A 27,821-nucleotide genomic window follows, 5' to 3' on the forward strand; every position below is an offset into this window, starting at 1 on the left:
AACAAAATGTTACGTCATTGTTGAAATAGCGTTGTTTAGGTAGTTTTTACCAAACGATAACCACTGAACAACCCGTTCATGACTTAGGACAAACTTGTACATATAAATGAAGCGGGTTTAAACGGTTTTTTTTAAATAAGAGTCAACCTTCACCATAAACCTAGATAGTGATGTAACATTACAACATCCAAAAGAAACCTTCCCTATGGAAAGCGAGATAACTCAAACATTTTATATTTCAGAAAGTTCTATTCGTCAAACACTTATTTTGTTAACAAATAATTCTTTTCGTTAAAAATTATGTGCGGATAATGAAAACAGTCTTCAGTTCTGTATGTACAAATGTATGATTTGATCATCTCCTAGCTTAATCATGATGTTTTTAAGGAAGTACACCACTAATATAATTCAGGGTCCCATTGCTTTCTATGTTAAATTCCTCCATTTCACGTAGGCACACCTCTTTTATTTTAAGTTTAAATAAAGTGGCAATCATTGTCAAAGCAACACTTTATGGTGTCTTGTACTGAAAAAATCAACATGCCTTTAATGGCATATAAGAAAGAACTGGTTCCCGGAACTTTGGATGTACCAAAACAGGTACTTCAGATCTGACAAACAGACAAAATGTACCCTCTTTTTAAAATTTGGTGCAGTTTTTTTTAATCATTAAAAATTAAAAGTCCAAAAGTGTTCTACAATGATCACCAGTCCTTCGGCTTTCATTTGATGCCAGAAATACCTAAATATCCTACATATTTTAAAAGTTACACTCATGCGTAGGAACTTTTTTGTGTTAAATATGTACTACTTTCTGGTATGGCCAGTATGTGCTCTCTGACCGGGCCCGAATTAGTGGTGTTACACCTTAATGGCATAATTGTTACTCAAACATAATTATGTCTAACTTCCGCTTCCTGTAATGTTACAAACATGGTCATCAGTTGGAATAATCAACCTTCTGTAGTTATGAAAAAATCACCCAAAAATATCTAAACTTGAAAAATTTATATATTGTGTGCCAGTTTTACGGTGCTGGACTATAGTGTTCTTCTAGAGACTTTTAGTGCAAATTAAAGATCATTAAACATATGGAGAATAAACTTCACAAATAAGTTGTTGTTCGTAGTACCAAATTATTCATTTCTTACACGGACAATATTTAAGCCGATGTTTCAAATGACGAAATTTATTGGAAAGCCTGGTAATTCAAACTCCCTGAAAGTTTGATTATAGTAAAATGACATGATATTAATTTCTTCACAACAAAGTTATTTTCTAGTTTTACACAAAAAAAGAATAACTAGAATACATATATTAATTTTACAAATTCTATGTAAATTGAACAATGAGTTTCAAATATCTCAGTCAGTTTAATGTACTCTGCTAAAACTATACAATAATTTTTCTGCTGTCTAGATGATGTGATTTAACTGTATGTTAGGGAAGCCGTGACCTTGAACTTCGATGTTCTTGGCTGCACTAGATTTTCTTAGCTTTGTTAATTTGTTATGTTAATCAAGGAGATCACTTGTGACTTTCTTTTTTTTTGTCTTAATTTATGACACTGTCTTTTGTTAAGCTGTCAGGGGTTATGTAATAAAAGAATTTAAAAACTGTGACAATTGACAGGTTTTTGTCAAGTGATATATCTGTTAATATTTGCCTTGAGGATAATGTTTGTTATATTTATTTTCTACGTATGTAAATATTTTCAAGAAATTTGCACGACCGTTTGAAATTTGTAAAAAAAATACCTCATCATTCAAAATATGAGCAATACTTCAATATTTTTTATTAATATATCTTCCTACTGAATATTTTCCAAGGTACGATTTTCTATATCGTTTGTGGTGTAAGGCATTCAGCAATCATTTAGTGTCTTGCATCGGTTTCGATTTTAAGCCATGTAAGCCTATCAAGTTGGTCGACGATGAAAACAATAAAAAGTAAAATATTAGTACTGGAAACCTTAAGGGTAAGTGTCATATGATTTCAGATAGAAATATTAAAAGTTGAATAACGAACAAGGATGGACGGCAAGTGATGATCATGGCTAATAGAATAGAGAATGAAAACAGGGAATATATCAAAGAGGCAACAGCCCGACAATATAGCAGAGATCCGTCCAACCCATCAATTTGTCTTCAACGCAGCGAGTTATTCTGAAATGTGCTACAGCTGGTCCCTAAATAATAATGTATTTTAGTTCAGTGAAATGGAAGCCACATTTAATTTCAAAAATACAAATGAACCAAAATTTGAAAGAAAAAAAGACGTACACATTGAAATGACTTACAAAGGTTTGAGGTTCCTAAATTGAGAAAGGCGAAAACAATGCGGCAGAGTAGAACATGTTTTGTGAAATCCAACCATTCTCCTATACCTCTCCCCAATGATGAATAAACAATAGCACAGTAATACACACATCTACAGTGAAACACATTTCAAAAGAACAAAGTTAGAAAAGCAAACAGAAAAAAACTAAGCATGGCAACGATAAACATAAATAAACAAAGAACTACTCGAATTTACTGACATGCCAGCTCCAAACCTTAGTTAAACTGATTGAAAGATTATGTCTTTAACATATAAAAATTAACCACAAAACCTCCAATTTAAAGTTTAGTAGCATACAATCACAAATATATGAGTAGGAGAGAACATATTCCGTATTATGCACACAACTGGTTTTAAAGTAAATGTGTTTATTTCCGATGCAAAGTCCCAAGAAATGCCATCTTTAATAACTTTACAACAAAATCGTAACTATATCCACAGTGAATAATAAAATTGGTGATGCGTCTAAAAGACAATACGACCAAAGAGCAGAAAATAAGTCTGTTTAAATATTTCGTTAGCTGTTGGTGTAAACGAAGACGTTTTTGGTGTGAATGAACACTTATTTGAGTTTACTTTAAAAGAAGATTGATTTATATCTACGAATGTTGATAATGTTTAGAAGTGTTGAACAGTTTGTGATATCAAAAAATCTGGTGTTTTTCAGTAATACAGATATTTTTTCGTTAACTGGCATCAAATACGTTGTTTCACACACGACCAAGTTGAGATATATAAACACCTTAAGATCGTGCTAAGAGAACATCCTCATCTAAAAACGGATAACTAACATTTGGAAATGAAAATCGTCTTTTTTTTACGTAAGAAATATGTTTCGTCCGTAAATGTGAACTGTAACAAATTAATTACAAATTTATACTATCGGTATTTTGTAAAGGGAAATCACTCGTGTAAGCCTAAACATGAATTATGATAAAAGTAAGAATTCAAGTTAAACGAGGAACAACTCGAGAATTCTCTCTAAAAGTTTCTAGAATATGAGCAAAGTTTTGTAAAAACTCGACATATATCTCCAATATGTTACTTCAGTTAATATGAAATTTATTTATATTTACTTTTTAGTAGATACTGCATTGCCAATCGTTTTAATATATCTTTTAATTGTTCTTTTTCCGGTTTCTGTTCATCTGTTATAATTTTCGAGATAAAGCGATTTTTATTCTACACATTTTATCATACATGTTTTTTTACTTGTTTACAAGGTTTTTGACGATCACTAAGTTAAATCTGATGTTGCAAATTAAGCCATGACGGTCTAGTAAGTTGGTCAGCGATCACAAAATTTACAAGTTATATACGAACCTGAAACCTTTCATTCAGAGCAAATTTGAATGAATTTTTTAAAGTATTTTCAGATGGAAATTTTTGTGAAGTTTAATACCGGACGGTAACTGGCGAGGACGGACGCAAAGTGGTGATCAACGCTTAACTTTTCATCCATACAGACTGTAAACTAATTTGATCTAATTGATGTAACGAAAAGTGTTTTGTAAAAAAAAAAAAATCAAATGTCATACATTTTAGGCCTAGCTCTGTTGAACGTTCTACTTTCAATTTTTTCTGTGGAAGTCATAGTTTAGTGTATGTAGATTCATACAAATATTTAGGTATTTGGTTCAGTGAACATGTAACATGGAATAAAGCCGTCAAAGAACTCTCTAAATCTGCCAGCCGAGCTTTGAGCTGTTTGACTGTGAAATTTTACGCTTATGGTGGTATGACATATCAAGTGTTCACAAAACTGTATGAAAGTTTGGTACAACCAATATTGTTATATGGTGCATCGATATGGGGACTTACTTTTACAATTTACAATTTACAATATTTTTATTTTCCAAATTAAAGGGCCCATTAAGAGCATAACATTAATTACAACATGACATAAACATTACAGAGTGATTAAAGAAACATAAAATAATAATTGAAATTCAAATGCATGAAGAAAGGATCAGTGGTCAAGGGGAGATAATTTTGATATATTTTAGAGTATCTAACTAATTTTCTGATTTTCTTAGTTGCAGGCCTTTATCCAGGTATGCACATAAAATAGATAAAAATCTGCTATCTTCATTAATCATGATCCATGAAAAAAGATCATTTATATTTAAACTATCTAAACTGGGGTATTTTTTTTATATAATCAGTGATATCTCTTCTGAGGTTATTGTAAATAGGGCATTCCAGAAGAAAGTGCATTTCATTTTCAATACAATTTGTATTACAATATAAACATATCCTCTCATGTCGAGGTAATATTTCATATTTACCACATCATTGGTAATTCGTTCATGTCTGCCAGTTTCTATTCTTAAACAGTGATTGCTAAGTCTGTATTTTGTTAATAAATGTTTTTGTGGGTGCTTTAAATCTAAATAATTTTCATAGTCAAATGACTTTTTGAATGAAAAATAAGTGTCCAATTTGCCTTGATTCTGTAAATAAAAATCTCGCATTTTCTCCCAATCATTTTGAAAATTTAATTTGAGCTGTTTTTTCAATAAGTTTTTAAATTTATTTTTTCCTAGATTTTTACATATATTTAGGTCAATACCCAATTTTTCACTGTAGAAAATGATATTAGAGAGCCATGAATTATTGGAACTGGTTTGACCTTTACTTTCTATCATTTTTAACTCAGCATAAGCATTTTTCAATAAATCAGATGGAGAATTCTCTAGTCTATGCCAATACATAAACATATGTGTTAGCAAATTTATATAAAGAGGATATCTACCCAATTCAGACAGGACTGCTACATTTGTGCACATCTTTGTAACACCAATAATATACTTACAAAATTTTAAATTTAGCTTCTCAAACTCCCAATCTTTAAATATGTCATAAAGGGACAAATTTTTCCTTTTAGAAGTAATGTTAATAACACCCCAATTTTCACAACCATAAGTTACAATTGGCTGTATACAGTGATCAAATAAATGCAAAAGAGTTTTAATAGGAGGATTAGATGATTTCAAATCTTTATAAAGTTTAAAACTGGCCTTTTGACCTTTTTGGAATAATTGTTTCCTGGCTTCATTAAAGTTTCCAGTATTTTGGATGACTATGCCAAGATATTTGTATTGTTTAACACATTCAATATAATTATTTCCTACATTGAAATTTTCATTAAGGAGTCTACCACTCCTATTGAATATTATAATCTTGGTTTTCTTCACATTTATTTCCATACACCAATCTTTGCAGAATGTGCACAAAGTATCAAGTCTCTTCTGAAGCCCTTCTTTTGAGTCAGATATTAATACAAGATCATCAGCATAAAGTAGACATGGTATCTTTTCATCATTTAAATTGACATCATCATAATTGTTAGATAATATATCTGGCAAATCATTAATAAACAGTTTAAACAATGTGGGACTCAAAACGTCACCTTGTCGAACACCAACATTATATCTAAAAAAATCAGTTATTTTGTCTTCTACTTTAACACACACTTTGTCGTTACTATACATAGATTTCAAAATGTTATAAAAAATACCATTATTTGTATGCTGTAATAATTTGTATAATATACCAATATGAATAACCTTGTCAAAGGCCTTGCGAAAATCTACAAAACATACATACAATTTACCTTTGCCTCTTTTAACATATTTTTCTATGAGACATTTTAGTACAAAAATGTGATCCGAAGTGCGAGCTTTCTTAGAAAAACCAATTTGAGTTTTGTTTATGCTATTATTATCAGATAAAAATTTATCAAGTCTGTTATACAGAATGGTATTGAAAAGTTTGCCAAGACTATTATTGATGGCAATACCTCTGTAATTTTCAGAGTTCTGCGGGTTATCAGATTTGAATATAGGAGTAATGTAGCTCTCAGACCAATTACTGGGATAAATGCCAGATAGAAGAATGGCATTAAAAAGTTTTAGTAAGCAATCTTGCATATAACTCTGTGAAATTTTTAACATTTCATTTGTAATAGTGTCTAGACCTGGACTTTTCCCAGATTTTAATTGCCTCAGGGCTTTTTGGAGTTCACCAGGGGTGATTTTAAAGTCAATCTCACTGAATCCAAAGTTTTTCTTTTCTAATAGTTCAAGTTTACTCTTTATCTCTTTTATCTTGGACTTTATGTGTTCATTTTCAGGAATTGATGACAAGTCAGAGAAATATTTATACCAAATGTCACCATCTATGTTGTTTTTAGTTTCTGAATTATTTTCAAGACGGAGTTGATTGACAAGGTTCCAATAATCCTTTGGATTTTCTGATTCTAGATTGCTTAAACGGTCCAAAATATTTTCTCTAAATTCTCTTTTCTTTTTCCTCCTTAGTTTGGCAAATTGTTTATTAAGTTTTAAAAAAGAGCCACGCACTATCGGATCTTTCGGAAATTTTGACATTAATATAGCTTTATCATTAACATGTTTTTTCAAACTTTTTAAATCTTGGTCAAACCATTTTTTATGATTACATGTTTTTACCCTTTTCTTCTTCTTTTTTAGTGATACTTTGCACACTTTTTCGTATATTGAATGAATACTATATGTGGCATCATTCACATTCTTTTTGTCTAAGATAATTTTGTTATTTAAAAAATATTTTAGCTCATTTTGTATGACAGGATGTGTAAATGATTCCTGGAAATTTTGAATACTTTCTGTGTCCCATTTATACCTCAAAGGAAAGTCTTTCATATGACTTTTATTTTTCTCCAATTGGAAAGATGCTAAAATCTTATAAGTGATTTTGCAATGGCAATCAGAAAAATTTGCCTTAAAATCTGATACATTAAAATATAAAATTTGCTGGAGTAGGCTTTGAGAAACTAAAGCATAATCAACTACACTGCATCCATTAGGTTTGAAACATGTAAATTTACCCGTGCTATCACCACACATACGCCCATTCAAGATACGTAACTGATTACCTATACAAAATTCTAGCAAGTTTTTCCCTCTGGAATCAGTTATTAAATCTTTACTGACCCTTTCCTCTGTGAAACAGTCTACATCATAATTTTCATCAAATAAAGGAACATGGGAGGTGCTGTCACCATCAATATAGTCTTTTTCTGACCCAGTTCTGGCATTAAGATCCCCTACTAACAGGATGTCCCCCATAGACCCATAACTATCAGTTATATCCTTTTCTATTATCTCCAGTAGGTCTGTTTGGCTTTTGGGAGCATAGTATATCAGGCACAGATATATATCTTTGTTTAAATTGAAAAATTCTCTCTTCAATTTTAGCCATTGGTATTCTGAGGTCCCGTTATTCAAAAAATTTACACCTTTACGAATTTCTTTACGTATGAGAATCCCTAGACCACCAAAATATCTGTTATTTTTAGATTTTGGTCTGCAGAATGGATAGTACAAAAAGTTATCAAATTTCAAATGATTTTCATAACCAACATGGGTCTCAGTTAATAGAACTAAATCATTTTGTGCTAATTCTGATAAAAAATTCTTATCATTTGACTTATCATGATGTTCTGACAGCAACCCCCCAACATTCCAGCTGCATATATTTAGACTAGTTTTCATATTGTATCTTATAATAACGTATATATGTATTTGTATATTTATGTGTACACACTACACTAGCCTTTTTTTTTAAATCTCTTATATCTGTATTTGGTTGTACAATATATTTGAATATCTATTACGTTGTATATCTAGATCTATTTTTAGTTGTACACAAAAAATTGAATTTACTCGATATGTTATATAAAAAAAATAGTACTAAAAAATGTTTATTGAAATAATCTCTCTACCTGAGGATTATTTAGCTGATATAATATTCAAAATAACAACACAGCTCAGTACAATTTGTTTAAAAAGAAGATATCAATGAGGTTTATACTATAGGTAATTTTAACAGTCTATCAGTATCCTCTACGGCCACGTCCATAGCCACGTCTGCCGCCTCTGCCTCCTCTACCTCTATAGGGTCGTCCTCTTCCATATCCAGTTCTTCCCTGTGTACTGCGTGGAGGCAAATTAAGGGCTTTATCGATACAGTCACGGATATTTGCAGCTAGTACAGCAGTTCCATCAGGAGTAAGATGAAATTGGTCCTGAGCTATATATCTATTCATCACTTGTCCTTTGTATGCCAAGTTGCTATTGTCGCATAGGATAACAGAGTCATCTCCCCTGAACTTGGTTTTCATTAGAATTGTTATAAGTTGTCCATCTGAGTTATAATCTTCAGAATCGCTTCTCGGTGTTGGCAAGGAGATCACGATCTTGATATTATTGAAACGTGAACGTATATCATTGCATATCCTAGTCATTCTGTCAACACAGTCATTTGGAGTTTTGTTCATTAACTCGTTCGTTAAGGAGTGTAACACAATAACGTTTGGTTCACTCTCAAGCTTTTGGAGTTCTTTTTCTGTTTCGTCAAGGGTATATGCTGTAACTTTGTGCACATTGTAGTCTGGTGAGATTCTAGGGTCTATGTTTTCAGTATTTGAGGTGCCCATGAGAATAACTGATGGTTTTGATGGTCTAGATATTGGCACAGTTTGGAATTCTCCGTCGCCACTACTGGCATGTATTTTTAAACTAAGAATCTCTTTTTCTTTGTCTTCAATGTCTTTGCCAAGAGCAGTAAATGATGATTCTAATGATTCTATTTTGTTTTTCCTTACCTGCATCTCCTTGTTAATTTCACCAAGATCCAGGTCTAGTTTATTAATTTTGTCACTTTGTGATTTATTTTTCTGTGTAAGCATCTCACATTTAGTTTCCATTTTGGTTTTCAGTAGTTCTTTTTCAAGTGTAGTTTCATGATTTATATGCTGAATTTTGCATTTTAGTTCTCCATTTTCTCTTTCTAAATTAGCCTTTTTGTTAATCACAGATTCTACTTTGTCCATCATTTGAGCAAACCTTTCTTCATTTTGTTGAATGGTATGTTTATATGCAATGTCCATTGAAGTCATTTTCGAAACCAGCATGTCAGTTTGTTGTTGACATATTTTATCAAGAGCGTTAGTAAAATGTTTTTCCATACATGTCATAAATTTTTCCATGTTATTATTTTGGTCCACTGTCTGAGACACTACATTTTTTTCGTGTTGTTCCATTGTTTCGTTCTCATTGTTTTTGTTGGATATTTCTTTAGTGCCTGATGGGCTCTTTACGAAGGTGTTATGGTTAATATCTAAGGTAGCCGTATCCGTGATATCTGATTGTAATGTTTGTTTGGCATTTTTAATCTTTGTTGAGTCTTTGTCTTCACTAGTTGACAAATTATGGGCAACAACTTTCTCAACAATTTGGAGTAAGACAGGGAAGTCAATTGTAACGAATGTATCTTTGTGATTTCCTTGTATTTGAATCAGGCCAGTGTTTATGTGTAGTTGTATTTTATACAGTAATGGATTTGGCTGATCTGTCTTTGTTGATGGTTCAATATACGAGATGTAACGCTTTGATCCAAGGGTACAGTTTATCATGGGGAATGCGAAAGGCGACCATGTGAGCAGCTTCCGCGTATAGATTTTGGTCTATGGTTTCAATTAATGTTTGTTTCCCCTTATCAGTTGTTGGCAATTTAAATTTATTTGGCATATGTTCGGTATGACTTTTTACCCCAATATACCCCAACATACCCCAATATACCCCTATACACCTAAAATAAGAGTTTCAACATAATATTATCGAATAATAATATCATTTAAGGCAATTCTATGTTATTTTAACACTATTAATACTTTATTTTATGAAAATATTTAATTTTAAATCACGTTTTTCATTGAAACTTGTTCCGTTCTTGTCAGCCGCTTACGATCACAAAATGACTTTTTACCCCAATATACCCAAATATACTCGAATAAACAGTTTTAATACAATTTCGACAAAAAGGAATGATATAACATGTAGAAATATTAAAATTTAACTCAGCTGTTTACATTTTTGTGCATTTATAGGCATTAAAAACCATTCTTTATTCAGGTATTGACGAAGGTTTCACTAAAAACCAGAACGAACGAACCTAAAAATATAACGGTAATTTTCTGCAATTTCTTTTTTTTTCCCTTAACATGTGGAGATGGAAAATACATATTTGTGTTTGACTTTTCTTTAGAGTTAGATATGATGTATATTTTTAAAATGAAACTCGAAAATTTTTCTCAAATTTTGAAAAAAAAATCTCAAATATTTTTTCTCAATCAAGAAAGAGCTCCCAATCTGTCAAATCCAATTCTCAAATTTTTGTTTTAAGTAATAATCCTTATATGTTTAACGTTTAAAGTTTTCTTTTTATGTTAATAAAATGTATCTATCTTTCACTCAGTGATAATACTGTAGTGGTCCTAAATGTATGTATCTTTCACTCAGTGATAAAACTGTAGTGGTCCTTCAACAACATCTATTAGAATTTGATTTTATTCAACAAAATAATTTGTCCTACATGTACGTATAGCTTTGACCACGGACATATACCGAATGGTCAATATCAATCATCAATGAAATTGCTCTATGGCATTTTTTTTAGCTCGTTGAATTAAAAAAAAATCCATGTGGGAGAAAGTGTTGGGTTTTTTTTTTGTTAGAGAAGTTAATGAAATTTACTGGTAAATGGAGTTACAATGAATCATGGTAGTAATATTGTGAATCTTCTCAATTTAGGAATGATGGGTTGAACCTGGTTTTATGGCAAGCCAAACCTCTCTCTAATTGGCAATGTTAAAACTATCGCTATAATATGACAATTTGTATTTATGGCGAATAATACCCTATAAAATCTTGAAATTACTAAGGCAAAGTTTTTGCTTTTTTTAATTACGAACATCAAAAGTTCTTACTAATCGTTGGCTGAAGAAGAAAAAAAATCAGGACGCATGTTTGCTCAGTCAGTCTTTATATTTCTGTGCTCTATGACGACTACATCATAAGTAGGAGAGATCTATATGGTGAGGGATGAATTAACAGTGTTATAAAAAAAAATACGATTTTTTTTTAATGATTTTGATATATTTTTCTTTCTAAAATCAAATCTTCCATACAAATTCGCATGTTTGCTATTACAAAGGTATATATAGCTATATTAGATATCAACAACCTGAATGACACAATTGTCACAGGAAAATGATTTTGAAGCTCCGTTAAAAATGAGGAGAAAGTTGAAGATATCATATCCCGTTGTCACAGTAATATTTTTGCTCTAGTCCTACAACAGGAATGTACCCACCACCTAGTATGCAACATGTTTCGCCTTTTACACAGTCACAAATATCACAACAGAGACCACCATTGGTGGATGAAATATTTCAACACATGGACAAGAGAAACTTGATAAACTTGAACAAATTGATAGCCTTGTTTCTTCAATTAATGCCAAAGTTGTTCGTCTTGAACAGGGTTCTAAATCTCTCCATGACCGTATGGAACAGGTAGAAAGGTGTTCACAGCACATCAGCACATCAGCGATAACTATGACAAACACAAGTGTGATCTTACGGAACTTAAAACAGAGGCCAATAACATTTCTAAATCTTTAAAAACTATTAACAGTAAGGAAGTTAAAAATGTTGGCCATGAATTTCGATCTTCTTTGTCCGATATGAAGAAGAAAAATGACAAAATAAAAGAAAGTTTTCTGGACGTCTAAATGAAATCAATGTCGATCAATTTGATATTTTACAATATTCCAGAAACTGAAGTTGAAAATTGTCCGGATATTGTACTTGACTTTTGCAAAGTTACAATGAAGCTCGAAAACTTAGATCAAATTCAGCTGTCAGATGCCCATCGTATTGGTAGAAAAGGAGAAAAGACCAGGCTAATATTAGCCAAATTCTCTTCATATGTACATCGTGAACTAGTGCGAAAAAAACGCTAAAACATTGAAAAATTCTTCGTTTGGAATATCAGAACAGTTACCAACAGATGTTCAAAATTGCAGGAAAGAACTATTACCACTCATGAAAGAACTTAGAGACCAAAACGTAAAAGCCTACTTTGTCAGGGACAAAATCCATGTTGGCGGCCAAGAATATAAACCTTAGCGGTTTCCCAGAGAACATGCATACACTTTAAAATATGTATCATGGAACATTAATGGCTTAGAGTCTTGTTATGATGACAATGATTTCTTGAACTTAATAAATAGTTATGATGTCTTATTTTTATGTGAAACATGGTTAAAAAAAAGACATTTTGATAAATATTGAAGGTTTCACTATGGTAACTTCTGTTAATGGAAAGAAATATATAGGTCAAAGAGAAGAAGGAGGTATTGCTGTTTTTTGTACCTCACGAAAAGTCTAATTCTAATCGTATTTATGATAATGATTTTCATGATGATATAGAAAATACTTTTAAATAAATATAAAGGTTCAGTTATTGTTTGTGGTGATATGAATAGCCGCACTGGCGAGCTGAATGATATTCTTGAGACTGATAATTTAGAAAAGTATATCGACTGCGTTGAGCCCGATGAATCTCCTATCGATGCTCGATGGACAAAGTAATAAACGCATATGGACGCAAGTTAATACAACTATGTTACAATTCAGGACTGGTCGTCTCGGTAATGATTCTCTTGGATCTTATACTTTTTGTACATCTAGGGGTCAAAGTGGGTCAAAAGTCAAAGTGTAAATGATTACTTACTGGGTTGTCCCGAAAATTATGATATTATCAAGAACTTTGGTGTAATAGACTTTAATGAATTTTCTGATCATGCTCCTTTATAAACCGTATTTGATATGACAGTGCTTTTGCTGTTTTTGGTAAAACTGTACAGAAACGTAGCACAACATATGTAAATAACCAGATAATTTTGTTTTGACTGCTCATATGATTAAAATAAGAATTATATTTTGCAATACTTGCTAACATACAATTTCTATGCAATCAAATAGAAAATGAGCCTCATCTTCGACAGTATTTGAATAACATTTATTACATATTTTGCTACTTCGGGGAATACCTAGCCTTGATACCTGGCCCAATCATACTGCGTCGAACATGTATTTTCGAATTAATTTAAAAAATTATTGTTGGGATTTTTTCATAAAATATCTAATGAACGTTTTTACTGATCTTGAACTGAAAATATTTTACGTTTTATTTACCGTTATAACTTTGATAACCATTTCAATGAAAAATGTGTGTGAATAGAGAGTGTATATTATTTTGTATAAAAGTCATTGTATATTTCTCGATTTGAGTATAATTGGTTTGAACTTTACCTTGCAGCAATTTAGCCTCAGGTGTACACAGGTGTATATTCAATGAATGTTGTCACTTCGAATGAATTAACAGAAAGGGTATAGCGAGTTTAATACACCGATGACAATTGAGAAACAATAATTTAATTGTTTAAATTATTGAAAATAATTTTTTAATTTCGGAAGTGCATACAACATAAAAATGGAACAATTTCCGATTGCGTTTTATGCATTTAGCATAAAATTAAAATATTATGTTTAAAGAACAGTACTTTTTACCTTAAAAATCAAATGTTGAATTTCCCAAATTAAAAATTATTGCACATCTGATTTACGTTACCGGATTTTTTTTTTAACTTGTGTTTAAATCTGGCGATTTTTAAATGCTTAGTATCGCAAATCTTAGGCAATTTTAAAGTGTTTAATTGAATAAAAATACAACAGTGCAACATGCATGATTTTTTTTTATTTTCTTTTTAACATTTCGTTCTTACTTATTTAAATTCATCTGACAATCACTAACTAAATTATTTGTGAAAAGAATTCCAATTATCATTAATTTCATTAATGGATATACATATATTTTAATTCTAAACTTATACATTATTTTGTTTGAGGATTTTTGTTTACAATTTTTTTTTTATATTCCATGCACGGTCTCTAAAAACACCGCAAAGGACCTCCTTTGTGCACAAAGGAGCACAAAGGAGCACTAAGGACCCCAAAGAAGTTTGATAAGAGCACAAAGGACCTGAAATTTCCTTTAAAGCATAAAAATATTATAATTTCTGAAGAAACATGTAAAAAAATTAATTAATTTCAATAAAAACAGGATAGCGGTCAATTATCAAAATTAGTAGTAAAGTAGTTGGTATAAAAACCTATCTTAGTAATGTATAACTGTTGTTGACGATTTTATATAGAATAATTCGTCACAACCTCGTTGTTCTTGAAACAATCTTTACTTGTATACTTGTAAATAAACTCATCATATATGAAAGTTTCCTGACGTATAAGTGCCATTGAGGATGAGTTCCAGAGGTCCTTTTTACCAGACAAAGCAGAGCGTTTCGTTAATTTGATTGTTGGGACAGACGAGGCCAACCACTTGTATACAGATAAACAGAATTACCATACATGCTTATGTTGTCAGAGAACTATCAGAGAAGATTTCCCATCGTCGAATGGGGTACACGAAGGCTTCCAAGAATGTACAAGTGACATGTCTGACTCTAAACAGTTAGTAAACGGACTTAACAGTGACCTATATAGACATGCATCGACCGCTAATTGTTCTTGATATTTGAAACTGCATGCATATATACGTTTTTGGGAGTGATTATTTATCTTGTGTCTGACGAAAAGTAAATGCCTTTATGGTTATATCTTACCATACGTTCGTTTTGGTTTGGTGAGTGTTCTCTCAAAATAGTAATTCAAAAATTGTTTTAGTGAGATGTAGATTCACACCAATACCGAATTTCGTCTATATATTTCACAAGTATATACCATGGAGAAGCTCTGAAGGTATATACTACTCCCATTTTGTTTGGATGTCAAACATCGATGTTTATAGCAATATTTAATGAATAAAATGATGATGGTAGAAAGAAATAGGAGCGTCATGTGGCAAATATTACATGATCTCGGACCATGAAGTGTCAATCTGTATTTCAATACAACCATAATGAGTAGTATTAGTTACATAGTGTGTTAGTGACCTAATATGATATATACATGGTCAGTAAATTCCATATGGGGTGAGAGCGAAGTAACAATAATACACATAACAGCACTCCTTCTAGTCCTTCGTGGACTAAGGAGTCCTTCGCAGTGTTTAGACGTACCGTAAATTAATATGAATTCAATAATTTAAAACAAAATCGTATCCATCACTTGGTGCATGTCTGTTGTCTGTTCATACAGTTATAACTTTCTGAATTCGTTTTTGTGCAGAAATAAATTTCATAGTATAGTCAGAGACATGTATAATACAATGTATTATGTGTCTCTGGTATAGTTAAAGTATGTAAATTTATTCAAAGGGTATCTTGTGGTCTTGTGGTATGTATATATATATATATATATAGTTGACATTATCAAATGTTGGATCCATTGTTTGCTGTTCGTCCTCTGTTCATTTAATCCCCACTTGGATTAAGACCAATCATTTGGGCTGTTGTCTGCTCTTGGTTGTTTTAAAGTCTCTTTGGCACATTCCCCGTTTCCATTCTCAATTTTATCTGATGTTCATTTTTATTGTACATGCCATAAAATGTATTAGCCTTGTTTACATGAAAATTAAGATCAGAGAATTAAAATATTGTTGAAGAGAAAATATATATCCGTGTTGAATTTGTCTCAATTTGTATATTCAAGTTTGATATCCAACTTCTTAATCCGCAATCCACATTTATCTGACAACCTTGTATATTGTATATTCTTGATGGACTACCATCATTCTCACGTGACCATCAGGGACTGAGACAAATATGTTATGGTATAAACTCTGTCAAAACCAAAATTATTGACTATATCTAATTTAAATTCTTTTAAGCTAGTAAAACATTTCTTGAATGAGTGAAATTATGAAACAATTATTTTTTAAGTTTTCTGTTGTGTTTTATTGTCTGTTGGTCGTTTTTTTTTTCGTTTTATTTTGCCTGGCATTGTCGGTTTGTTTTCGGCTTAAAAGTTTGAATTTCCCATTGCACGTTATATTTTGCCTTCCTTATTGTGCAGCAGCAAATATTTCATGCTAAATTGTGGTCGAAAAATGTGAACACTGAATGAATGTTCGGAGAAGTTATATAGGTTTATAATTTAATAGAATGTATAATTTATACCTTAACATATATGGCATATACATGAACGCCATGCAGTCCTTTTCTTTTAATTAACACATGGCATGGGTAAAATCTCTTTGTTCTTACTGTGCTATTATCTGGATAATGCACATCAAAGGTGCGCATTAACTACCTCAGATATACTGCAGTCAAATCTATTTTTACCTTTAGGGGTGTACGTAATAGATACTTAGGATACTCTCGGTAATGAACACCCTGCTGATAAAATGAAAATTGTATATCAAAAGACAGAAAAATTCGACATATTTTTTTCTAATTTTCATTAAAAAAATACGCCAGATTGCACAATAAATTAAGTTTGAAATTTCTTATTTTTGGTTTAAATTTGAAATTAGGTCTATTTTTTCCTTGTCATTTTCAAATGTGTAGAAGTCGGACCCAATATCGGTTACCAACTTTTTTTTTCTTCATTATCTTTTTGTTCTACGTGTATACAGTTTCTTATAAAAATCGCCGGACAAGCCATTTACGTATACCTGTTACCTAAAGACAAGTCCATTTCCATACTACTTTTGCAAATAACGTTCCTAACGCACGACTAGCAGCCTTTGACAATTCTTTTGCGTTTTAAAAAAAAGTCAAATGTTCATCAAACCAAACTCCAATATACTTGTAACTGTCACTATAATCGATTACTTTATCAGAACATTGGAATATAAAGTTTGATTTACTACAGGATTGTGGTCGAAAATGAACAATCTTAGTCTTATTAATGTTGATACACAATTTCCACTCTGAACACCAATCTGTCACCACGTTTAGCATACTTTGTAAACTGTTCTCATCTGGTGCTATCAATGCGATATCGTCTGCGTACAAGAGAATACTCAATTTGAAGTCATCTATATTCACGCCACAGTTTAGAGAGTTTATACGTTCAGTCAAATCGTATATTGATTATCGGCTGATAAGACGAGTGCCCGATAATTTAGATATAATTGATAAGTAATAAGTCTATTGGGGGATGCCGACAAATATCATCTACATCATAGGTCCACACTACGCGCAGCCAGTGCCGTGCTTTAGATATTTCAAAGGAAACTACATAGGGCACAGTGTGACATATTCTGAGTAATTATCTGTGGCTATAAATGCCAGTGATTCAAAATTTATCGTGTTTATGCTTTTTAGTTTGTTAGTATTTTATGATATTCGAGTGATTTGCTGGTTTCCCTTTTCAATGCACATAGAGAATTCGGGACCATTGAGGCTTTTCTTTTTAAATATACCTCCTATCTAAAAATATGTTTTTTTTTCTCGTTTTCAATCCTAACTAAAGGCTGGAATGAGACAACAAATGGAAGTTTTTTACGACCTTGGCTGACTATACAACCCTTGCATAGTCGGTCTGGAATTAGTAATAAATTATGAAGATAAATGAATTAACAAAATATACGGAATTTCTTGACTTGATGTCTTTTAATGTTATCATTTAGGTCAAGTTTATATATATATCAGACGTACTTATAAATATAATTATTTTCTGTGACTGTATCTTGCATTAATTTGTAGGATCCTTTACTATAGATAATTGAGCTGATCTGTAACAATAACATCTCCATGCCTTATATATCCTGTACTGTAGTACACCGCTAGATTAAAACTGACGAGGAAAGGTAACACACGGCCACCGAAAGCTTTATTATTGTGAAGCCCAGGTGGTCGTGTGGTCTAGCAGGACGGCTGCAGTGCAGGCGATTTGGTGTCACGATATCTCAGTAGCATGGGTTCGAATCCCGCGAGGGAAGAACAAAAAATTTGCGAAAGCAAATTTACAGATCTAACATTGTTGGGTTGATGTTTAGACGAGTTGTATATATGTATATATATATATCACCAAGGATTTGTATAGTCTAACTATACAAATCCTTGATATCACAAACATATAATCCTTCAAAACTTGGTTGATTTTGATAAATGACTAGCCTCGACTTTAAAATAAGAAAGCAATCCATTGAATAAATGGTTCTCAAGTTTAACTGAATCCCACACGGCCACCGAAAGCTTTATTATTGTGAAGCCCAGGTGGTCGTGTGGTCTAGCAGGACGTCTGCAGTGCAGGCGATTTGGTGTCACGATATCTCAGTAGCATGGGTTCGAATCCCGCGAGGGAAGAACAAAAAATTTGCGAAAGCAAATTTACAGATCTAACATTGTTGGGTTGATGTTTAGACGAGTTGTATATATGTATATATATATATATCACCAAGGATTTGTATAGTCTAACTATACAAATCCTTGATATCACAAACATATAATCCTTCAAAACTTGGTTGATTTTGATAAATGACTAGCCTCGACTTTAAAATAAGAAAGCAATCCATTGAATAAATGGTTCTCAAGTTTAACTGAATCCCACCGTAAGATTGATGTCCATTCCAGTCTTTTAATCTCCCCATTCAGGCCGGGGTTGTGGCATCAGAAATTATTTTTTTCGTCTAGATGAATGGAATTTAATAAATTTTATTTTTTACAAGTTTCTAATTTGAAGTTTATTTGAAACTACCAACTTTGTAATTTCTGGTCCGTCCAAGTTTACGTAATTTTAAACATGTGATTATTAAACATAATTTGTTCAATGAAAATTTAAAAATCTTATTTCATGTAGAAGAACATTTTCAAATTTTATTTGAGGCATTAATTTCAAGAATATGAGAAAAAAAATCAAAATTGAAAAAATATTTCAAAACATAAGTAAAAAATTTCATTAATGGATGTATGATAAACATTTCAAATTTAATTAAGAAAATACAAATGTTATTGAATAAAACTTAAATTTGGAGGAGTGAAAAAGAAATAGCAATTTAAAAATTGCCCTGTATATTTTAAGGTCCGTTCTGGTCTTTAGTGTTACCATTATCAGTGATCGAGTTTTACTGGAGTTTTAAAAGCTTCTAAATACACACAAATGTGATAGAGTTGTTTTTTTAGATAAACATGGGTAAAATATCATTCCACAACATTAATATTGTACTGAAACGTTTTATTGGAAGATATTGGGGTATATTGGGGTAAAAAGTCATTTTGTGATCGTAAGCGGCTGACAAGAACGGAACAAGTTTCAATGAAAAAAGTGATTTAGAATTAAATATATTTATAAAATAAAGTATTATTGGTGTTAAAATAACATAGAAATGCCTTAAATGATATTTTTATTCAATAATATAATGTTGAAACTGTTTTTTGAGGTATATTGGGGTATATTGGGGTATGTTGGGGTATATTGGGGTAAAAAGTCGCACCCGCATATGTTCATAAGGATAATCATCATAGATACTTGTCAGGTCTAATGAATGTTGATTGTTCTCTGATAATATTGTCTGTGTTCAAAAATTTTCCGCTGTCCGCCATTTTGTTTATTTTAGTTTTACACGTGGAGTGAAATCACTGCAATTTAATATATCTGCTGCATTTTTTTAGGCGTGATGTTTCTGTTTTGTTAGAAAATCATTATTTCATAATCTGTATCATGTTTAAGAATGATCGGCTGGCAATAACCACAGCTATGGATGTGTTTTCTTCTCTTACATAGAAGCTGCCATCTTAATCAAAGGGAGCTAATCAGCAATACTGAACATAGACTCATTAATAACGTTCAAAACAGGGCTAGTAAAATATTCCTTGGAGTGACTAAATTGACTAGCAATACTGCAGTACAGGGTGATTTAGGATGGCTGTCATGTCATGCTAAACAAAGACTGGAAGTTTTGAGATTCTTTTATAAACTTGAAAATTCAGATAAATACTGGTAAATGCCTCCGATATCCGAAGAACCCCTCGAAAGCTGCGAGGGTACAGTGGCATCCATGTACACTCCCTAACGGGATTAATGGAGATGTGTCACTAACGTATATTTATACAACAATTATTTTTACAAGGACAACCAATCCCCACCCAATTCAACACAAAGGGAGTGCTAGGACACCGGGAAGTCTGTTATTGTGGTGGAGGAAGCCGAAGTACTCGGAGAGAACCACCGGGCCACTCGGTGGAAACAGACAAACCAGAGAGATATCAGAAGATTGATCTCCAGGTCAAAGTAGGGACACTTTGACCAACCGAGGCCCCCAACGTACCCATTCTAGTTTAAACTCCGGTCTGGGTACCAGAGATGTAGGGTGAAAATTACCCTTCTAATGTACTGAGATTTTTAGCACCCCGAGTGAGAATGAACTCGGGACCTTCAGCACTGTAGCCATCGGTCTTAACCACTAGACCACGAACTCATACTCGTACTTTCTATAAGATACATTTATGGTCGAAACGAAAACGTAGATCCTGGAACTTTAATGTGATTAAGTTATTTCGCAATATGTCTGTAGAACACTTAATGCAGCCCGGAATTAGCAAAGAACTATTTTTTAAAGTAGTTAAAAGTAAATTACGAATACTAGAGTAAGTAAGTAAGTAAGTAAGTAAGTAATTTTTATTGGTTTAAAATCCAAAATTACAGGATTGATACCAAGACAATACAAATTTGTTATACACAAAAATACAAACATATATATATCATAGCAATTTCATAAACATTATATGAGGAGGTGGTACCACAAAGTTATTTAGTGCTTAATAAAGCATTTCTAGAAATGTACATGTCGCTTATAAATTTAACAATAATTCTAATTATATCAGTCTCAACACACGTATATAAAAATTTAAATCTTGCTTCATTAGTCATATTTAAAAAAGAGGGAACTATTTCACTAATTTTGGAAAACAGTTGGTCTCTAATTATATTTAGTTTTGTACATTTTAAAGTGAAATGAAATTCATCTTCAACTTCTAAGAGGCACAAAGGACAAATTCTTTCTTCTACAGGGGTTTTAGTGTGACGCCCTTGTTCAATTCTAAGAACACTGTTACTAATACGAATTTTAGCAAAATGCCCTATTACTTTTCTGTCTATATTTAACAATAAATAGTTTTCCAATTTATAATTTTCTTTAAGCTGTCTATATGTTCTCAGCTTATTACCATGTACTGATTTATTATCACAAAATATATTTTCTTTCCAATAATTAAGATATCTATCATTAAGTTTGGTATGAATTGCATATAATAAACGCCTTTTTGAAATAGTATCATGATTTTTCCAAACATGTGAAAAATTTAATGTAGCAAGTAACTGTTCAATCTTTTTAGCAAATCCATTGGTTAATTGCAGGTTGGAACAATATACATCTTTTAGTAAACAATTGTTATCAGATTTGATCACATGCAACCAGAAGCCAATTGACAGTTTTAAAGCTTCTATAAAAACTGGATACATACCAAGTTTAGCTAGTACTGCTAAATTGACAGCTGATTTATTTACTCCTATTAAAGTTTTTGCAAATTTAATTTGGACTTTGATGGTAGCCAATGACCAATATTTTGACTCTAGATTTGTAATATCTTTTATCATATACAGAGACCAAACTTCACTACAGTAAAGAAGTATAGGTTTAACACAAGCATCAAAAAGCTTTAAGTGAGGTAATACATTGATATCTTCAGAAAATAGCAGTTTTCTAATACAAAATATAGCTTTTGAGGCTTTTTTACAAAGAAGTCTCACTGCTTCTGTAAAACTACCAGATGGTTTAAACAGTATACCCAAATATTTATATTCTGTACAGTGTTCCAAAATATTATCACTAAAAATAAACTTGTCTTTTGTAAGTTTTTTACCTGATTTGTTAAAAATCATAACTTTGGTTTTGTCAAGATTTACTGTTAAATCCCAACTAGTGCAATATAAACTAAGCTTGTCAAGGCATTTTTGTAAGCCATTAGCCGATTCAGAAATAAGGACTAAATCATCAGCGTATAACAGACATGATATATCATTATCATTCAACTTGGGTGGTTCACATGTTGAGTCAAAAATAGATGGTAAATCATTAATATATAAAGAAAATAATGTAGGGCTTAAAATACACCCTTGTTTTACCCCAACTGAGGAATTAAAAAAATCAGTGATACCTTCCGAGATCTTTACAGAGTACAAAACCTCTTTATACATATCTTTCATTATACTAAAAAAGGGACCATCTATGTTGTAATAAGACAATTTGTAAAAGAGGGCATCTCTGTTAATAGTATCAAATGCCTTCCTGAAATCAATGAAACAGGCATATATCTTTTTTGATGATTTAAATGCTTTATCAATTATAGTTTTTAGAGTTAAAATATGATCACTTGTTCGACTTCCCTTTCTGAATCCAATTTGCTCACGACAAATAAGTTCATTTCCTTCAAGATACTTTTCTAATCTGTTATGTAAAACTTTTAGAAAAAATTTTCCTAAACAACTTGAAAGGGCTATACCTCGGTAATTAGATGGATCATTAAAACACCCACCCTTGAAAATGGGCTTAATAAAATTTTTTCTCCATAAAGTTGGGTAGATACCAGACTTAAGTATAAGATTAAACAATTTTACATAAACATCAATATTCATATAACAAGATATTTGTAACATTTCATTTGTAATACAATCTGAACCACTTGCTTTATTATTCTTTAAAGATTTTGCTGCAATAACCACCTCCTCAGTTGTAATAAAACTGTTTAACATCTTAGTACATGTGTTACAATCTTTAAAAGTAGTATACTCTTTCTTATCATTACAAACATTTTTATCATAATCAGTATTCATTAATTTATTAAAATATTTAAACCATTCTTTAGGTTGTATGTTAGAACTAGGATCCTTGAAGTTCTCCTTTTTTAGTTTCTTAATTGTATTCCAAAAATCATTTGGACAGCTGTTATTTGAATCTATAATCTGTTTTATCATTTTATGTCTAAATTGTCTATATTTTTTCCTTATAAGTTTATTCAGTTCCTTTTTATTATATAATACTTTGTGTCTAAGACTGTCATTCCAGGGCTCAGTACATAATTTTCTAGTCAGACTCTTTAGGGACCTATACTTAGATTCACATTCATTATCATAATATGGCTTTTTTATTTTTCTTCGTTTACTTCTCTTGGTTTTACCAGGGGTCTTATTAGTATTACTTAAAAAAGCAGCATTGTATAATATTGATGATATACTAGAGACTGTATCATTAACACTTTGAGTTACATTGGAATTACATGTATTATTCTCCTCTATTTTTTGGGTTAAATTATCTACATCAGAATTAATAGTTCCAAAATTCACTTTCAACATATTGGACTTAAAAATTTCTTCTCGTTTAGTAGTCCATTTAACTCTTCTAAGAGTTGGCTTAACATAATTATCACATGACTTATTTACTAATTGAGAATGTATAGTTATTGAAATTGGACAGTGATCAGATATTGTTGGTTCAAATTGTCCTACACTAAAATTGACAATATTTGGTAAAAATTCAGATGAACATAAACAATAGTCATCAATTGACACACCATTATGATTATAGAAAGTGATTTTACCTTTTGAATCACCGAGAGTTCTTCCATTAAGGATTCTTAATTGAGATTCTGTGCATAAGTCAAGTATTAATTTTCCATAGTTATTAGTTTTTTGGTGTACTTGAGTATTTCTAAATTTGCATACACTATCTGCAACATAATTAGTGGGAAGAAAGTTGTCCAAACTGTCATCTACTTCATTTGTTATGAAATCTAACTCTTTACAGTTTATATGTGCATTTAGATCTCCCATAAGGATTACATCCCCTGATATACTATATTTCGCAATATCTGCTTCAAGTTTCTCAAAAATTTGTTTATCAAAATTTGTTCTTAATGTGTAAGATGAGTTTGAAGGAGGAATATATAAAAAACATAAAAATACATTTCTATCAAAACTGAAAAATGTTTTGTCTAGTTTAAACCACATTATATCATCCATTGTTTTATCCATCAACTTTACACCTGATAATATTTCCTTCTTAAAAAATGTAGCTAAACCACCTCTAACTTTATTTGAATCAGATGATCTACAGTTTACAAAACATTTATAACCATCATAGTTTAAGATCTCATTGGTGGGAATATGCGTTTCTGAAAGACCAACAATGTCTGCAGTCATAATTTGACAAATATTATCATCATCTAGTTTACAAACTCTGTTACCACTTATTCTTTTAAATAATCCATTAACATTCCAAGAGCTGATAGATAATTGCTTTGAAACTTTTATACACATGATCAAAATCTAAATTTGAATTAACCATTCAAAATGCACAGGGGTCGGTGAACTGTAAAACAGATAGAGAAATTAAAGTGAAAAATAAAATAGAAAATTACTATCACTGTTTAATTATTTTCAAGAAAACCTTACTTGCTTAAATTATTTGCCTTTTATCCAGCTTTGACTATAATATGTGAAATTAAATAAAAGTGCTTGCCCTCTACTAGCATACAAGCTGGAAAGTTACTTTATATACATGTATTTTTAAAACTATGATAGAGTATAAGTATTACAAAACTGTCTTTTGCCATCCTTGGCTAAATTTATCCCTAATCTACATACTAATAGTAAATACTGAGAAATATAACTTCTGCAGAATCTTATAAAAATAATAATCTGATAATAATAATAATTAGAACCAATAATGAATTCTTAATATATATATACCAAAATACATATTTTAATTAGGAAAACAAGTAATAAATTCTGTTGTCTACATTTTGTACGTTATGTTTTTTTTTTTTTTTTTTAAGATCCAAATTCATGATACTGGTGGAAAACACTGGCTACTGCTGATGCAATACTATCCGCTAACTTTCTGTCATAGTACGTGTTGGGTGGCCCTTGATAGGTGTTTCCTGCTGGAGTCTCAGAGTTTCGTCCTTGATCACTTCGATTACTGCTCTTTCTATTAGGAGTATTGTACGGATACTTGTAATCATTTCTACTGCTGATTGTGTCTTTTTGAGATTCTCTGTATGAGTTCACATATAGATTGTTTTGTGAATGTGGAACCTGGTTCCTGGTTCGTGGGAATAAAGTGTTTCTTATGTTCCCAGCTAAAACACGAACTCCTTCAAATTTATTCAGTCTAAATGAATCCCAGTAGAACTTTTTCACCACATTACCATTTGAAATGAAGTTGCTATTTCTACAAACTTTTATCTTATCAGCTGTGTCATATTTGTACAAAATTCTCTCATTAAACTCTCGTATTTTTACGTTAAGCCTTTCTATTTGTGAAGGCAACACCAGTGAAATAACTACTAATTCTGATTTTTCTAAGGCCTTTTGTATTAAATCAGTATATTTACAAAATGCTTCTTCTGCTGATTCATTTTTCAGGTTATTGATTCCTACATGTATAATGATTGTCTCTGCACAAGAGACCATGTCTACTTGCCCTAAAGCATCTCCAATTGTGTAGGTTGTAAATCTCATACCTTCTTTTCCTGATCTTAAAAGAAGCCTATCAATATCCACAAAACGACAAATAGAGTCATGCATGAAGATGACATCTGTGTTGATTGGTTCAATGATGATGTCATTAGTTTTCTTATTTGCCATGTGAGAGTTTGAGTGAGGTTGAGCAACTTTTTCTGTAGGACTAATAAGATTTTGTGTACTCTCTCGCAGTAGAGTATTTGAAACATTTGTATTGTTTTGTTGATTAACTTCATTTCTTGTTGTTTCACTTTGTTGATTTTGCCTTGCGTTTTGTTTTTTAATCCATGGCTGAATGGGGTTACCTTCACAGTCATATAAAAAGGACTGTATTCTATTTTGTAAGTCCTTGATGACTACATCTTTTTCTTCAATTCTTTCTTTGGCATTACACCTTTCTTTTTCCGCATCTTTTTTTGTGTTATCTATAATAAAAACTAGCTTTTCATTGTCCAAATCAGATTCTGTTTTTGACTTTCTAACTTGTGCAAGTTGGTTTTGAAGTTCTAAGTTTTTTTTCTCCAAATCCTTTTTTACGTTATTCAAATCTTTTTCTTTATTCAATCTTAGGAGCTCGTTATCTTTTTTAAGTTTCTCTATCGTTGAATTTTTTTCTTTTAGTTGTGATTCATAGATTTTTGTATCAGGAGGAATGGGGGTACACTTTATAGACTTGCTCATGTTTTGTAGTTCACTGAGTATGTTAGTTTTCGAGTCACTTTGTAAAGTCAGCAGGTTAGCGAGAGATTTTGAAACTTTAACCAGTGACTCCTCGATGATATCAATTCTATTCTGGATGACAGTAAGGGTTTGTTCATTGATTTTCTCAGATTCATGAATCTTTTCTGGTTCTTTTTCCAAACGTTGTGAATTAACTTTCACAGCTTTATTGGAGATATCAAATTGTTTTTGTATATCTGTACTGGTTATGGAATTAGTTGTGTTTACAAAAAGTTGATCTTGTATTTGTAGGTTTGAATTATCTATGTCATTATTGATACATTTTGGTGTAGTTTCTTCTGTTAAGTCTCCAGATTGTGCTTCTGAAGTAACACTACCTGTATGTCCAGCAATTGATGTTGAAGATTTCATATCAAACTGTTCAGTCTTTTGAGAAACACAAGTATCTGAGTTAAGTAGTGCGTTGACAAGTAATTTGCATTTCTCAAATTGATGTTTACAAAATGATTCCCATAATTTGCCTTGGGTTAGAATTTTTCCTGTTGTCAAATATATTATAACCTATGAACAGTTGTGGTTTACCAAACTTTGGAATGACAATTCGAATGTGAATGGAAACAAGTTGAGACTATATAGACGTTATAAGAAGGACCTTCAACCTGAACACTATGTTACTAACGCAATGCCACGCCACTTACGAAGTAATCTATGTAAACTTAGATGTGGAACTTTACCTCTGTCCGTCGAGACGGGTCGTTATACGAAACCACCAATACCGTTAGAGGAAAGAATTTGTCCATTTTGTAACGATGCTGTAGAAGATGAAATACACTTTTTGATTAATTGTGACATTTACAGTGACTTAAGGTTTAATTTGTTTCACAGAGCTATGGTCATGGATAATTCTTTTTGTACAAAGTCAGATTTTAATCAATTTGTATTTTTAATTCAGAATGCTGAATTACAATACGAGTTATCTATCTTGGTGCATAATATGATAAGAAGACGTCGTGCACTGAAAAGCAATCTGCACTCTTAATTGTATATTTCCGTAAAAGTCAAAGTTAATATATTTAATTTATTTATTTTATTGTTTTTAATTCATGATTGTGTATTTCCGTAAAAGTCAAAGTTACATTTATTTTTTTAATTGCTTTTTTAATTCATTTCAATCATGTTCTATTTATTTACTATTTTAATAAAACAACAAGATAACGTCATTTTATTTTCTGCAATCTGTTTATATAACCTCTTTAAAATACATTCTTTTTATCACATACCATTTATTTTTTAACGTCATACCTTAATTTTGTCATTTCTATTTTTAAAAGACATGTTTTTTATTTTGTGTGTTTTTTTTTTTTTAATTACTTATTTTTAAAAAAAATTTATGATGTGAAATATCCGGACAATTTTAAAC

General features: G+C 31.3%; 1 protein-coding gene across 1 annotated transcript; it reads left to right on the forward strand.

Annotated features, from left to right (window-relative positions):
* Nucleotides 1-1,933: 1,933 nt before the first annotated feature.
* Nucleotides 1,934-27,440, forward strand: LOC139506622 (uncharacterized). Its single transcript, XM_071295503.1, has 7 exons — nucleotides 1,934-1,978; nucleotides 3,845-4,154; nucleotides 19,954-20,121; nucleotides 20,607-20,784; nucleotides 25,622-25,699; nucleotides 26,693-26,780; nucleotides 26,973-27,440. The coding sequence occupies exons 1-7, from the start codon at nucleotides 1,934-1,936 to the stop codon at nucleotides 27,438-27,440; spliced, it is 1,335 nt and encodes a 444-aa protein (XP_071151604.1).
* The last annotated feature ends 381 nt before the right edge of the window (nucleotides 27,441-27,821 follow it).

The sequence above is a fragment of the Mytilus edulis genome, chromosome 1 (assembly GCF_963676685.1).
Source record: "Mytilus edulis chromosome 1, xbMytEdul2.2, whole genome shotgun sequence".
Classification (NCBI taxonomy): domain Eukaryota; kingdom Metazoa; phylum Mollusca; class Bivalvia; order Mytilida; family Mytilidae; genus Mytilus; species Mytilus edulis.

Bases quoted from the DNA above. Each gene is read 5' to 3' on its own strand.
- LOC139506622 (XM_071295503.1), top strand. From the start codon at position 1,934: ATGAAAACAATAAAAAGTAAAATATTAGTACTGGAAACCTTAAGG. The intron at 20,122-20,606 runs ATTCAGATAAAT...TAACCACTAGAC, and splicing joins ATTCTTTTATAAACTTGAAA to CACGAACTCATACTCGTACT. The intron at 20,785-25,621 runs GTAAGTAAGTAA...TTCATTTTTCAG, and splicing joins AGTAAATTACGAATACTAGA to GTTATTGATTCCTACATGTA.